General features: G+C 41.1%; 1 protein-coding gene across 1 annotated transcript in view; it reads left to right on the plus strand.

Moving 5' to 3' along the window:
• skia (v-ski avian sarcoma viral oncogene homolog a) overlaps nt 1-7,339 on the plus strand; it is a 73,049-nt gene extending 65,710 nt beyond the window's left edge. The window contains exons 4-7 of the mRNA XM_068598507.1: nt 239-537; nt 662-1,026; nt 2,453-2,683; nt 3,703-7,339. Of these exons, the coding sequence (XP_068454608.1) occupies nt 239-537; nt 662-1,026; nt 2,453-2,683; nt 3,703-3,891 (1,084 nt within the window). The 3' untranslated portion in view covers nt 3,892-7,339. The remainder of the gene's footprint in view (nt 1-238; nt 538-661; nt 1,027-2,452; nt 2,684-3,702) is intronic.
• Nucleotides 7,340-14,263: the final 6,924 nt, after the last annotated feature.

Here is a 14,263-nt window from a genome sequence, read left to right on the forward strand (position 1 = left end):
CAGGCTGCATCATTTCACTCTTGATCTGCCCAGTTTCTCATGAAGTGGGAGGAAAAAGAGCTGCAGGCACTTTATTAGAATGTTTCTCTTCCCTGGTAGGCTCAGGCAGCTCGAATCAGAACAAAAGAACGATCTGGTAGTGGCAGAACTCAGCTGTTCCTAATGAAGTAACCTTGATTTATGATTTTGTACATAACTATCACGATACATGAAATTCAATTGTCTGGTGTCCTTTTAGCTTCTACAACTACAAGAGCCTGGAGAAAGCTTTGGCCCCCAATGTCGCCCTGGCACCACTGGCTCTGGGGAAGGTGGGTCCTTTGTCCCCGTCGGTACCCAGCACCTCCCATCCAAGTGGGGGTGAACCCCCGGGCGAGGGCGCCAACTCCAGGCCTTGCAAAAGGAAAGTCACAGGGGAGCTCCAGTCCCCGGCACCAGAGGCCCCCTGCCCTCCGTCTTCAGCTGCCAGCAAACCGCCGGCGCCTCAGGACGACAGGGACTCTGAGGTGGAGATCGAAGTGGAGAGCCGCGACGAATGTAAGCAAATAACTAAATACCATCAACTAGATGCTTGTGGCTCTAGCTCTTGTTTGTTATGGGGTATTGACCACTGGAAAGACATCAGTTAATTTCTCTCTTTTTCTCTGGTCTCTCCCAACAGTCACTTCGTCCCTGTCCTCTCTGTCGTCACCATCCTTCACCTCCTCCAGCAGCTCGGCCAAGGATCTAAGCTCGCCCAGCCTCCAACAGCCCATCTGCACTGCCGCGTCGGTTGAGGGCACTGCCACAACAGCCACAACAGCCACTACAGCTGCTACAGCCACGACGGCCACACCTGTCACAGCCGCAGTGACCCTGTCGGAGCAGGGGCTGGAGTCGGAGCTGGAGAGCCTGAGGCAGGCGCTGGACAGTGGATTGGACTCCAAAGAGTCAAAGGAGAAGTTTCTGCACGAGATTGTTAAGATGAGGGTGAAGCAGGAGGAGAAGTTGGGATCGGCTTTGCAGGCCAAACGCAGCCTCCAGCAGGTAGGGATCCGCTCATATACCAAAAATATGTTTGTTCCTCATTTTTACCCTTGTCAAATGACAACATTGAGTTTTAAATTTGTGCGTTAAATAAACAGCGAGAAATTAGGTGTTTTGTCCAGTTTAGCTCAAATTAAGTCATGGATTCTGAGACATCTCTGCAAATAAAAATAACTATTTTTGAAACTTTTGAGACTTGACTTGAAACTGGAACTGCATTTGCCCCAGAAGTTTTTAAAACAGCTCTCCCAAGAAAACTATTAAGAGATTTGAAATACATTTTAAATGTTCATACCACATATAGGAGCAAAGTGCTTCACCTAAACCCACCTCTGTGTCATTTAAGGCTACCCTGGTCGAAAGAGTCTCTATTCTCACAAAGTTTTGCTATATATACATAGTATGTGACTTCATTGTAGTGAAGGCATTATGCTTTGTGTCACTGTTGGCTGAGAGAAAGGGATTTCCCAGCCTAGCTGGCAGCTCATGCCAACGCTAAGCTTCTTCCTGCGTTTTTGAAATCAGACGAGACAGAAAGTTTTCAAAGTTGGAACACAAAGGAAATTACTTGAGTTTAGGCATCAAAATGCAGAAGTGGATTTAAAAGTCATTATCACTGTCAGCAAAGCTTAGCATGAGTTGGCAAGCGATAACAATGAGAGCGGATGTTGCTGCAAAGGGAAAGGCCAGACTTCCATTTTTATTTTTGGTCTTGGAGGGAGAACAAGAAAATGCCGACGAAGGATTCTGTGTGGGTGAGCGGCACAAAATACATCCTGAGCAGAGAAAGAGCAATTCCAGACGGACGGCATTCCATTTTCCATCAGTGTTCAGAGGCGAAGCAACAGAACCAACCTACAGGATGAACTTTCAAAAGCACCCGTAGAATCTCTGCTGTGATTAGCTGAACTAACCCTGACAGCATTGAAAGAGTACATCTGGAAAGCATCTGATGTGTAATGGGTGTGATGGGGATTTGCACTTTTATCTAGGACAAACAAAGCTTGATAACAGATAGTTTGATGACTTGATAACAGCATGTTTGTACTGCTAAGTTCTCATAAGAAGGCTGTGGATGTATCATACACATTGTTCCAGTGATTCAGAGGAAGGAACCTCTCTTTTGTCAGTCCACACGTTGTCCTGACCCCTGACATGGCTCAATGTAAACACTGACATGGACCCTGAGCCTCCTGTAACAAGGCAAAGCTCTCGGTGTCAACAAAGCAAAACCACCACATTCACATTTACATTTACACCGGCATTCACATTGGTGGCGTAAGCATTGCGGGACACTGAATCTTCTTAATAATTCAATCATATTATGTCAAAAAAAAAAGGGGGAAAAAGCTTATTTCCTAAGTGATTAATTTAATAATAATTGTATGAATCCCAGAGTCTGCAATCTCTTTTCTCTTTTTCCCAGGAGCTGGAGTTCTTGCGGGTAGCCAAGAAAGAGAAGCTGCGGGAGGCGACCGAGGCAAAGCGAAACCTGAGGAAGGAAATTGAGCGCTTGCGAGTCGAGAGCGAGAAGAAGATGAAGGAAGCCAACGAGTCGCGGGTCCGCCTGAAGCGGGAGCTTGAGCAGGCCCGGCAGCTGAGAGTGTGCGATAAAGGTTGCGAGGCTGGGCGTCTTCGGGCAAAGTACTCTGCACAGGTCAGTCAGCTTGCTAGTCCACCTAGCTGCGCAAAGAATCTGTTGATTCAATAATAAACTAAGATCAGAGGAAATCACCTCATGATGATTCGTTTTAGAGACATGGATTAAACTGAATTTCAACAAAACCGTGCATGTAGACAGATGTGCAATGTTTCAAAGTTTTACTGTCTAAAATACTCTCAAGGTTCAGCACAGGAGAAGGCAAAGAGGAAAAAAAGTTTCCTCTTCCCCATTCAAAAATAAATGGGTGTAGCCTCAAGTGCGCAGACGAAGGATACACCCCCCCCTCTAAAAGGAAACCGGAAGAGACGTTGGCTTCCCTCAGGCACCATGGGAAATGCAGATTAGACAAAACAAGAGGGAGGTTACGCTACGTACCTCCTCTGCAGAGAGCCGTCATTAAGACGCTGTATTCAGTTCCAACGTGCACCCAGGTCTCAGGACAGGAAAAGAGAGCTAAAGTTTTCATCATACTCTTTATGCTCCCAAACACCACGTTTCTAAAAAGGAAGTGGTACAAGGTTTCAATTCAAACAAGAATAAAGTGATCATGTTCTGCAACTGCATTCAAATACTTGCCACGGAATTCCTTCCTAGAGCAGTTTCAGTCTTTGATCATTTATTTGGTAATTCAGAAATTCACTTTCCAGACATATTGGAATGTATCCAGTCTCTTGTTTCACGCATTATACAGTAAGGTATCTGACAAGTTTCTGACGCCCGGAGGGGCCCCGACGATATATATGCTCTCGCCCGTGTAATGCAGGTGGAGGCTACGAATCCAAGCTGAAACAGCCTTCTAGGATTTTCCTCGCCTCCAACTGCTTTTCTGTGCAACAGATTTTGCAGGAGTATTTTGTTGGAGTATAGGACGATAGAGCCCCAGCGTGGAAACATGTATATGATTGAAAAAGCCCCAAAAGCAGTCTGTGTAAACAGCTCAGTTAAGAATAGGAATCATGTCGCCATGGTTGCTACACTGCCCTGTAGTCACATCTGCTTCTTGTGTTTTGCAGATCGAGGACCTCCAGATGAAGCTGCAGCACGCCGAGGCAGACCGCGAGCAGCTCCGAGCCGACCTGCTGCATGAGCGGGAGGCCAGGGAGCACCTGGAGAGGGTGGTGAAGGAACTACAGCATCAACTCTGGCCCAAATCCCACAGTGACAAGGAGGGGACGCCAAAGGACATGCCAGCTAACAACTGATCCAGCAGCCAATCTCCCCTCCGTCCCCCCACGCCACAACATCCTCTGCCCAGAAACACACCCAGCCAACCACCGGCCACATCGCACCACTGTCCATCTCACTCGCCGTCTAGAATGCAACAATGAAAGACTCTCGATCAGAGACGGAGAGGAGAAACAAGAAACTGTGTCTTCATCCATGCCCATAAAAAGTCAAGTGAGTGGTTTTCTTGGACTGGAAATAGCAAAGTACAATGCTGCATCAAGGAAACAGGTGTTTCTAAATCAAGCACTGACTCGCACCTTCCAAGCTCACAGAACTACACGAATGAAAGAAAAGCAGCACAACGTGTGCTTGTATCCGAAAAGACAGATGTCTGTGATAATAAATGCTGAGAGATGATCATATTATATTACAGCTTTTGAGGTGCGCCCAGGAGGGTGGGGGTCTCACGCTCAACTCATTGTTCCCCAAAAGGTCTCTGCCATCGTCCTTGCCATGACGAAGATGATGGAGAGTTTTGAAGACATTCTAAGCTATTTAAGAGACTACATAGCGAAAAGTGTAAAGACAAAAAACGGATAGTTTCTTTATTGCTCTGTGCTATTGAAGTTTGAAAAAAAGATATCAGAAGATGAACAAAACAAGCAAATGAACTTCCCACAGTGCCACCGTGGTTTTGTCGTTTTTTTTTCAGGAAGCCATCGCAGTCCACTGAGGGGAAAAGCACCAGGTTCAAAGTTCAAGCTTTTCCTCCCATTGTTGTTTTATAAAATCATTTATTTCTCCGAGCAGTGGACGGGCTTGTATTTGCGCTAATATTTTTCTCTCCTTGGCACAAAACCTTGGGTTGAGAATTGGAACTAAAAACATGCCGTGTTAAAGCACCTTTCGAGAGAGCACTTGTTTTGGATGATCAATATCAATATCCAACAGTCTCAGTGTTGCTCCCACTAAGTCACACACTGGTTGCCGTTTGATTTTAAGCATTTGGGTCAAACCCTAAAGTGTGTATCTTGTAAAGATAAAAAAACTCCAAATCTGGTCTTGTAACGCTCGAGTGATGAAGGCCGGCATGTTTTTTTACTCCAACTGACATCTGAAGCCATCATCTATGATGTCATAGTGGGCTAGATGCGGCGTCCTTGGCAAGAACCACAAAATGTTCATTTTAATTAAATTAAGGTATGTAAATATAAATGTATGATGTTGTTTTGTTTCTTTTGACTTTACAATAATGAATCGCACTTTGTCATAACGAGATACTGTTATAATGCATTGTACTCCCACTATTGTCTTCAATCTTACTTTGAAAACATCATCGTATACATGACTGCTACCATATAAATCCAGTAAGCATTTGTTGATTATATGCATCTCGAATAAATACTGTTGTTCTGTTTCCTTAAAGGCAAAGTCTTGTAAATAAACAGAAAGAAAAAAAGGCTCTGCCTGTTGCTTGCTGATGCGGTCTGGGATTGTTGGAAAGATTCTCCCGCTTTTGTAATATAATTGACACAAATGTCGCTCGAGCACCCAGTTACGCCTCCCGAACAATTTGACAAAACTTCATTAACTGCATGCGTCAGTCAGGTTTACTGTTTATGGGAAGCCTGAACAAAAAAAAGTCACATGTTGGAAGAATAAAATCAGATTTTATTCCAAAAGCAGAGGCCACGAATCTGCCATCACACAGTGGGTACAATGCAATCAGAATGTACATTGTGTTAAATGCTACGTTTCCTTTTTGGTTGTTGATGTTGTTTTTAACCGAGATATTTTATTGCTTGTCTGTTATGTTCACTTTTTTTTCCAATTGAAAACTCATTTTCTTTATGCATGAAATTTGAGTTTGCCATACATAGAGTCAGTTATTGGGCATTGATGCTGTATATGTAAAGGTTTTATTGTGTTATGCAAGTTAAAGCAATTTGTCTTATTTAGAAGAGGAAAAATGTAATAAAAAACAAACAATACACATTATATTGCTCTTAAGAAAAACTAACTTCACACTTGCAAAAAAACAACTGAAGAAGAAGAAAAAGTCAATTGCAATGCTGGACAACCTCAAGTGCCTGAATGTGGGCGAAAGGTTTCCAGAGTAGGAAAACTGATGACAAAGCTGTCGGGGCAGGGCCTCTCATCAATTTCCTGTTTGCAGGTTTCAAATTAAAAGCCCCTCCCTCGCTCAGCAACTCTTTTTTATCAGTATTCTTAAAACCAAACAGTTTACAAACTTTGTGTTCTTTTCTAGTGCAAAGAACATTTGAACAAATGCTAGACGCTTGAGACTTGTTTTCCCTGAATGAGTGCTTTATTTTCCTCATTTAAAATCAATGATATGCATGTTCAAACAATTTTTATAGAAGATCCTGAAAAGCCACTTGCTTTGGCAAATTGTTACTTTGGGTTGTATATAAAGACTGTCAAGGATAATAAAGAGGGCATTACTTTAAAAGCCCTTTTCTTACCTAACATTAGTGTTGCTCAGAGATCAACACTGCGTCTGCGACTTTGGCAGACCTAAAATTGGTACATTTTGTAGTTGTTTTTACACTCAAAAGAGTTGATAGCTTGTGTGTAGTTTACTTTACTCATGGTTTTCTACAAAAGAAGGGAGACAATAGCGACATTGGCTCTTCACTCTCCCACACAAAACGTAAAAAATGTGTTTAACAGCGTCTTGTTCTCGAAAGGAGAACCATTTTGCTAAATAATGGACAGTAAAGCAGCAATAACAGTCCATACTAATAGACAAATAACTAGCCAGTGTGAAGATTTGAATAAGAATTTACAAATGTAAATATTTTTTTCATTTACAATATTGTATAATATATGTACATTGTGTTTCCTTTTTCAAAAAGAAATCTTTTCTTACAATAGCTGTCTTTTATTTTGTTTTATTTTCAATTTGTGTTTTAACTGAACAGCAGTGCATAAAAGAATATTCCCTACATAAACATTTTAATCCATTTCTTTTCTTTTTTCTTTTTTTTTTTCATTATATTGAATGACTTTTTTCACCAGTTCATATATATTTTTAACAGTATGTTCAGTAACAGATAGCAGGCCTGCCGTATGGGTCACACACACGACTACGCCACCTTCAGATTGTTTCCTCCTCATCCTTATGTATCTTTTTAGCCCTGTGCTGCTGCTAATACAATATAAACCTTACAATTCTAGAACTATTTTTATGTAAGAGGTAAATGTAAGCTTTCCCATTCATTAATGCCACATATACAGTATGAAAAACACTTGGCTTCATCTATCCTCCTTGTTTCCCTCATCTTTTCACACCTTTTTCCTCATCCCTCCTTTGGCAACACCCTTCCTATTCTCTCACGACACGGACTATATTGTAAAGTAAAGGACTTTATGAGATTATGTTTGAAAATAGTTATGCTTATATACTACAGTGACTGAATGTACAGTGTATAGATGCATACCAGAAATAAAGTTGTTTGTTCCGATTGAATGACCCAGTTTCTTAATTTTTGTCCAGCTTTCATGAAGTTATTTCAATCAACTGAAATATTGGTTGTTGAAGGAGGACATCTTATGGGAGGATTACAGAATCATAGAGACACACTTCACTTCTTCAACAAGATTGGCTCCCAATTGGCTTCTAACTATAAGGTCTGGACTCTTCAAAGCATCTCAAGAGTAACAATACTGTGTTTCTGACACGAAAACTACTAAACATAGTAATAAACTATAGTAAAACAAGTATTATTATTAACCTTTTACGATTGTGTTTCCTTCCGTTTTCCTAAGAGTATTTTTTAAACTATTTCTTGAAGGTTTTCACAATCAAACCAATAAAAATTACATTTTTACCAAATTTCTAAGTTAAATTTTTACAGTTCATCAAACTTGAAATACAATATTTCTTTGTAAAATTCATAATACTGATCATATTGATTCCAGAGTTGATGATTTATCAAATTGAACATACACTAAACCAATCAGTATCACATCATTTTAGTTGATAACTCAATATACTTTATTTTTTACAAAATATCCAGTGTTTCGTTAGTGACGGCACTGTTTCGATTGTGATCACATTATTTGATCTATACCTTATTGCTTAATCTTAATTTATAACAAGCCCTGGGTTGGGAATATTATATACATGAATGTTTACTTTAGAAAACATAACAATTGTTCATCCAGAACCATCGATGTACAAACATTATATCAATAGCTAGGTGAACCTCGGCTCTGATGTCAACCTCTCCCTTAACCTCTGACATATTTTTTTAAATTTAGCTATCCCTCCGCTGCATGTCTTTGACCTTCTGCTCTTGCTTCTGTAAAATTCTGTAGCAGATTTTGGCCTTTCTCCTTTTCTGGTCTGCAGGCCTATGCTCTGGTGTCTGATCAGCCTCACTAGAAGTGCTAGGTGGTGTGCAAGCCCTGCAAAATGTCTCCATCTCGCTCTGTCTTTTTACCAACGCCCTGTGCTTTTGCTGTCTTTTCCTTCATAATTTTCTGACATTCCTTTGTTCCCTGTTGGATAAATTGCTGATACATTTCACCTTTCCTTCTTCCTTTCATTTCGAAATGTAAATGTCAGGGTTGAGGACAGCTACTTCCCAATAGAAAGTACCCTATGAATGATGATTTTGTATATATTTAGCTTATCAGTTTCTAATTTAATGCCTTGGGTATAGAGCATAACATATTCTTACTAAATATATATGTCTGAATACTTAATTGTTTTGTTAAATAGTTTTTCTTGTTGTGGGACAGCACTGGTAGAATTTGGTAGAATGGCTCAGCAATGTAACTTTAAACATGCAGTTACCAATGGAGGGACATGACGCAACTTCGAGACGTACAAAAAAAAGGTAAACAAAGAGGCACGTAGGGATTCAGCACGATAAATTACATTTGCTCAACAACATTAAGGATTAAAGATTGGACACAAACTTACAAATATGAATATTCGTGGGCTAAAAAAGACAATGAGGACTTCTCAAAGAAGTTGGTTTCTGCTTTACAGGCTTGAATCCCTAATTACAGCAATTGGAGAACAAAAAGTAGCAAATAAAATTAGCTGAACACACTAAGACAAAGACAAAACAGAAGAACAAATACATTAAATGTGTGTGTCAGATGCAAATGTACCAAATACAACCCATTCAGTAAAAAGAAAGTCAAGTTGCTTCAGCGCAGTACAGAGGCCATGTTTCAGCACACCAAAACAACACTAAACATTCCTCGAGTTCCACCCTCTCATCCGGTTTATGTACACAGATATGGTTTTAGGGTAGGCGCTGGAAAAAAAGGTCCATCATTACAATGAAACTTTAAAAGAGAAAAGATGAGCTGCAAACACTGTTCTAGAAAGGAATGTGTACTAACTCTCATGTTAACGCCCACTCAGCCTGACAGCCTGAAAACATTCAGCATGTACACACACACACAGCAAGAGTTACTGTGTGCACAGTACAGTGCAGGGAGGAGCAGCAAGTGAAGTTGAATTTTGGTTTGGTGAGCAGCATACCGGCAGAACTCTGAAATACAAATGAAAGACCTTTAGACGCTGCCTTAAAATAAACTATACACTATGAATGAAAAATAGAGGATGCTTAAAACGAAAGGTTATCAGCATAACTAAACCCTCATAAACATTTGAGGTGCAACAGACTTTTAACACTCTCCGTTGTAAATGGTTAGAGCAACTGACGTAGTAATGAGAAAGGCCAAATTGGGGCGAGTGGAGGATAATTCGGTTAACTAAACACAGGACTTTCACCCAGGACACAAGAGGTCATGGTAAAAAAACATCATTAAACATTTCCTTTTTGTTTTAAAAATGAACATGAACAATAATTTGTTTAAATTTATTCACATGAATTTGTCTGCTGGAGTGTTTTGCAATATGTTTATGTTTACCACAAACACCCAATGTATTGATTGTGGACTAGATTTCTGCCCAAGACAGAAAACTATCCAGTATCCACTTTTTTCAGACTGAACCTGACTGGTACTGCCAAAGGTGAGACTGAAAGCCAGACTTATCTCTCACTGACCTTTAGCTGGCCAGCTACTACAACGCATTGGACACATTTGGTTTCTTTCCCTTTTTCCCCCTGAACCTTCTGAACATGTATCTACTGGCAAGAACATGTACTGTATCTATTTGCAAGTAATTTAAAAAAATAATGTCTTTGCATGTTTTGCATTAGGAAAGCATAAATTAATCTTAACACTCTTGGCAACAAACCTGTAAAAAATATAACCAAAATAGAAAACTGTTGTTTAATCTTTACTATATAGTGGGGACAGATTTATCCAGACATTCTGGCCATAATGAAACCATTCAAATCCAGGGAGGTGTATTGCTCTGAATCCAAATTCAGACAATTTTCAACAACAACATGCTCATGGTCAGTTACGTGCCAAAAAAGGGAAAGGCTGTTGTTCTCCTGAGCACCATGTATGATGATTCTGGGCCCACTGGAGGGAAAGGAGGCACTGGAGAACCTCAACCAAGACGGAGCAGAGCAGACTGTCAGACCCTGCTGCAGTAAAATGAAAGGTTTTCAAAGGGATGTTTGGAGACATTACCACTTTTGTCCAAAGGGACCGCCAGAATCAACACAAAATGAAAGTTCCTTGGAGTAACTTTAATACCAGTGAATAATTACATTAGAGGTGGTTCTTTTTACTTTGACATAGAAAAGCAATAAAATGAACTCTCCATAGAGACATCTGCCAACTAAATGTCTAAGATTTATGTTTCTACAACTGGTTTATGTACATTCATACTAATCTCAGATGCAGCGCTTATTCAGAACAGATGTCTTTTAAAATGCATTGGCTATGGGAAAGAGAAAAATAATTGACCCTGAAAAATTAACAACTAAACACTCAGACTTAAACTCAAGTGTTGTATCATTATGTGTGGTGATAGAGATTTTCTTCACATAACAGTAAGTAAGTGAGTGCAATAAGTGAGCGGACCCTTGGCTGGATGGAGACAGCTCTTCGGCTGCAGCGTCCCACATCGTCAGTGCGGTGTGGGCTGTGACGTCGGATGTCTCTCGGCTCCAGCAGCACCACACAGGGCTATTGACTGACCCAATTACAGCAGTCACATGAGGAAGAACACCCCACAGTTAGCTCATTAGTCTCTGGAGTCTCTCTGCAGCTCGCTCTTGCTCTGCCTTCACGTCTCCTGCTGTTTCATAATGTACAGTCAATTACTAAGTCATGTTTTATTCATTTAGTGCAGTTTGAGGATTTTTTTTTATTTTTATGAAGGGTGGGACGAGTATTTTGAAATATGCTGGCATTTCTTTCAGACTGGCATGTTTTATGAAGCTAGAAAGATTCATGTTTAAATACGTGAATGTAATCTAATGCAACCATCCTCATAATTTTCTATTTTCATAGTTTTACTCCTACATGCATTGGAATCGGGCTGGATGAAATAACAAGATGATTTTAATTTGCTGACTCCTTTCAACACAAAAGAGAAGCGCCTCAAGTTTAAGTTCCTTCCTGAGGTCCGATCTCCTTACCCTAAAGGCTTAGCCCGCCCACCCTAAGGAGGGAACTCATTTTGGCCGCTCGTACCAGTTCGTGACCATAGGTGACGGTCGGGAACGTAGACCGTCCAGTAAATTGCTGACCTTCACCAAAAGTGGTGCAGCGCCTGTTTTAACGCTGCAACTGCACCGATCCGCATGTCGCTCTCCCATTCCATCTTACCCTCACTTGTGAACAAGACTTGAACTCCGTCACTTGCGGTGGGCACTCAGTCCCCACCTGGAGGGAGCAATCCACCTGTTTCTAGCTGAGCACCATGGCCTAAGACTTAGAAGCGCTAACTCTCATCCGCACCGCTTTACACTCAGCTGCAAATTAACCCAGTGAATTCTGGAGGGCACGATCCGAGGAGGCTAACAGGACCGAATCTTCTGAAAACAGCAAAGAAGCAGTCCCGAGACCTCTAACCTGATGTTTTGCACCCCCGGCTGCGCCTACATATCCTGTCCATGAAAGTTTCGAACAGGGCCGGTGAAAGGGTATGGAATGCATGGTAAAATCTCACCTAAATTAAAGATGCAATCAATAATAATAAAAACCTTTAGGTTACATTGCCTGAGAATTCTAAACTGTCAGTAGTTTTGCATCTTTTTTGTTCATATGAGGCAAATGTGAACGTGAAGTCTGTGTTGATACTGTTCATCATTACATTATTCCACTTAGAAAACAACTTACCAAAGAAAGCAGACTTGACCTTTCCCTCCCCTTTCTCCTCTAAATGGATACTTCCCTGCAGCTTAATGGACTCATCTCCCACTAACATTCACAAACATTCACTTGCCTTGCCAGAAAGGCCACAGTCAGCCAGTGCAGGTCACTGGCCCCTAGGCAAGTTCAATATTTATGGGTGGCTGCGGCTTTTTACTGTCTCAGCTTGACAAAAATGATTAGCATCTCAGGCACTCTGCTTGTCAATCCAGCGGCTCCACACATCCCATCAGCTGCCATCGCAGTCAGCCCTAGAGGATGTCACTGTGATGAGCTGCCGGGATGTCACCTCGAAATGGCCAATGAGTTGGGCTTCCCAGGCCAAGGAGATGTCCCTTTTGATCCAGAACCACAATTGCTCCAGCTTTATATCTACAGCATATAGCTTAAGAACATCTAAAAGGTTGTTGTGTATTACTGTGCAACATTTCATCTTGTAGATTAAATAGATTGAACAGAGGAAGAAAGCCATGTTGTAAATCGACACCCTTCAGGTAATGGTCGGATAAAAATGTAGCCTCATGGGCCAACGGACAATACTTCGGGGGCTTCCGGTGTAGCCAACTGATATCCATGACTTCCTCTTCCGTGCTTCCATGTTTATGGTCGGATTAACAACTTCAGACAAGAGAATGGAGTTTAAATACAACGTCTACGATTAATCTCTATAAAAAGAGATTTGCATATGAATGCAGATAAATTAATTTTAGTATCCAAACCGCTTTGAGTTTTGAATAAATACTCCTCTGATATAGAATGGAGCCAGGACGCTGCACATCGAGCGTGCAATTTCACTCTTCCAGTGTGCACTGCATTATCAAAAAGCAGCTTTGGGTGGGTATATAGTATAGACTTAAAACAAAGCAACACCCATTTCAAGCAAAGTAATCTCAGTCAAAATTAATCATTTGCCGTGGAGTTCAGGAGGTCAATTCTGGCCTGAGAAGTGTAGGTTTATCGTGAAAGGATATTTTAGAAAAACAAACAAATAGTGATTGCAGAAAGAAGCAGACAGAAGGGTCTGCATTATGTTTGAAGAATATATTCATGATGTCAAACTGATTCAGTAGCAAAAACAGAATTAAAAGAAAAAGATAGAAGCTAAACTACAGACCACAGTGTGAAAGGGAAGAACGTCATTTGCGATCGAGACAGAAGACAATGATATGAAGAAACAAGTTTGTGGAGCCATAGGTAGGTATTTCCTCACCGTAACAATCATTAAAAAGCAAAAGCAGCTTCTTGTTGTCTCTAATTTAAAAGCAAGGACCGTTTCTGTTGAGACAAGCTAATCAGTGCAGTGTCATAATCACTAGATGCACAGTTGCCTTCTACAACACATAAGTCATTTCTGTTTCAGTGAAACTACCATTTGTAAATTGTCAAAAGAAGTAAAAAAGTATTAACTTCGATAATTAAGTGGAGTGAATAAATATAGATTAAGCTGGGGAGTAACATGTTTAGTTCTTCTTGGTGTCATGTGGTTCAAAACATTGTTCTTATTGGGCCACTATGACGCAAACAAAAAACAGTCCATAGCTTGTGTGGACCGCTTAGCAAGTGCCTGCTGCAAAGGTGTCCTGAGTCTCTGGTTTATGAATCATTACCACAACAGCTCAAAGCAGACAAGGATGGGAACACAAGAGTTTGAAGAGCTCTGCAGCTGAAGATTTGTGGATGGTGGCAGGGGCATGCCCTCACAGAGCATGACAAACTGAATAGGAAGCCTAGTGGGCAGCTTTCATCAAGGCCTATGTGGGCATGATAGTCATAAAGACTGTGGGCACCTGTTGGTGACTCATGCAGGCCTCACTAAGGCAAAAAAAGGCAGTAATGAGAAAAATATAAGCCACATTATAAGACCGGCGTGACACTGTGCCTCATCACAGTGTCACTGTGATGAGGCAGAGCTGGTGTGATGTGCACGCTGCACTGCATCCAGATACAGTGCAGCACCTTTAATGTACTTTGAATGTGTGCATTTGTTTACATGCAGAAGACACAGCGGAGAGCTGGTGCAGGAAGAGACAGCGCTCTACAGGCGTAGGCGTAAGACATGGGGAGAAGAAGAAAAACAGAAGGATTGGAGGAAGAGCGATGAGTGGAGAAGAAAGGCACGAC

Source organism: Clinocottus analis, unplaced genomic scaffold, assembly GCF_023055335.1.
Source record: "Clinocottus analis isolate CAN_PGR_092001 unplaced genomic scaffold, fCliAna1.0.p SCAF_4, whole genome shotgun sequence".
NCBI lineage: Eukaryota > Metazoa > Chordata > Actinopteri > Perciformes > Cottidae > Clinocottus > Clinocottus analis.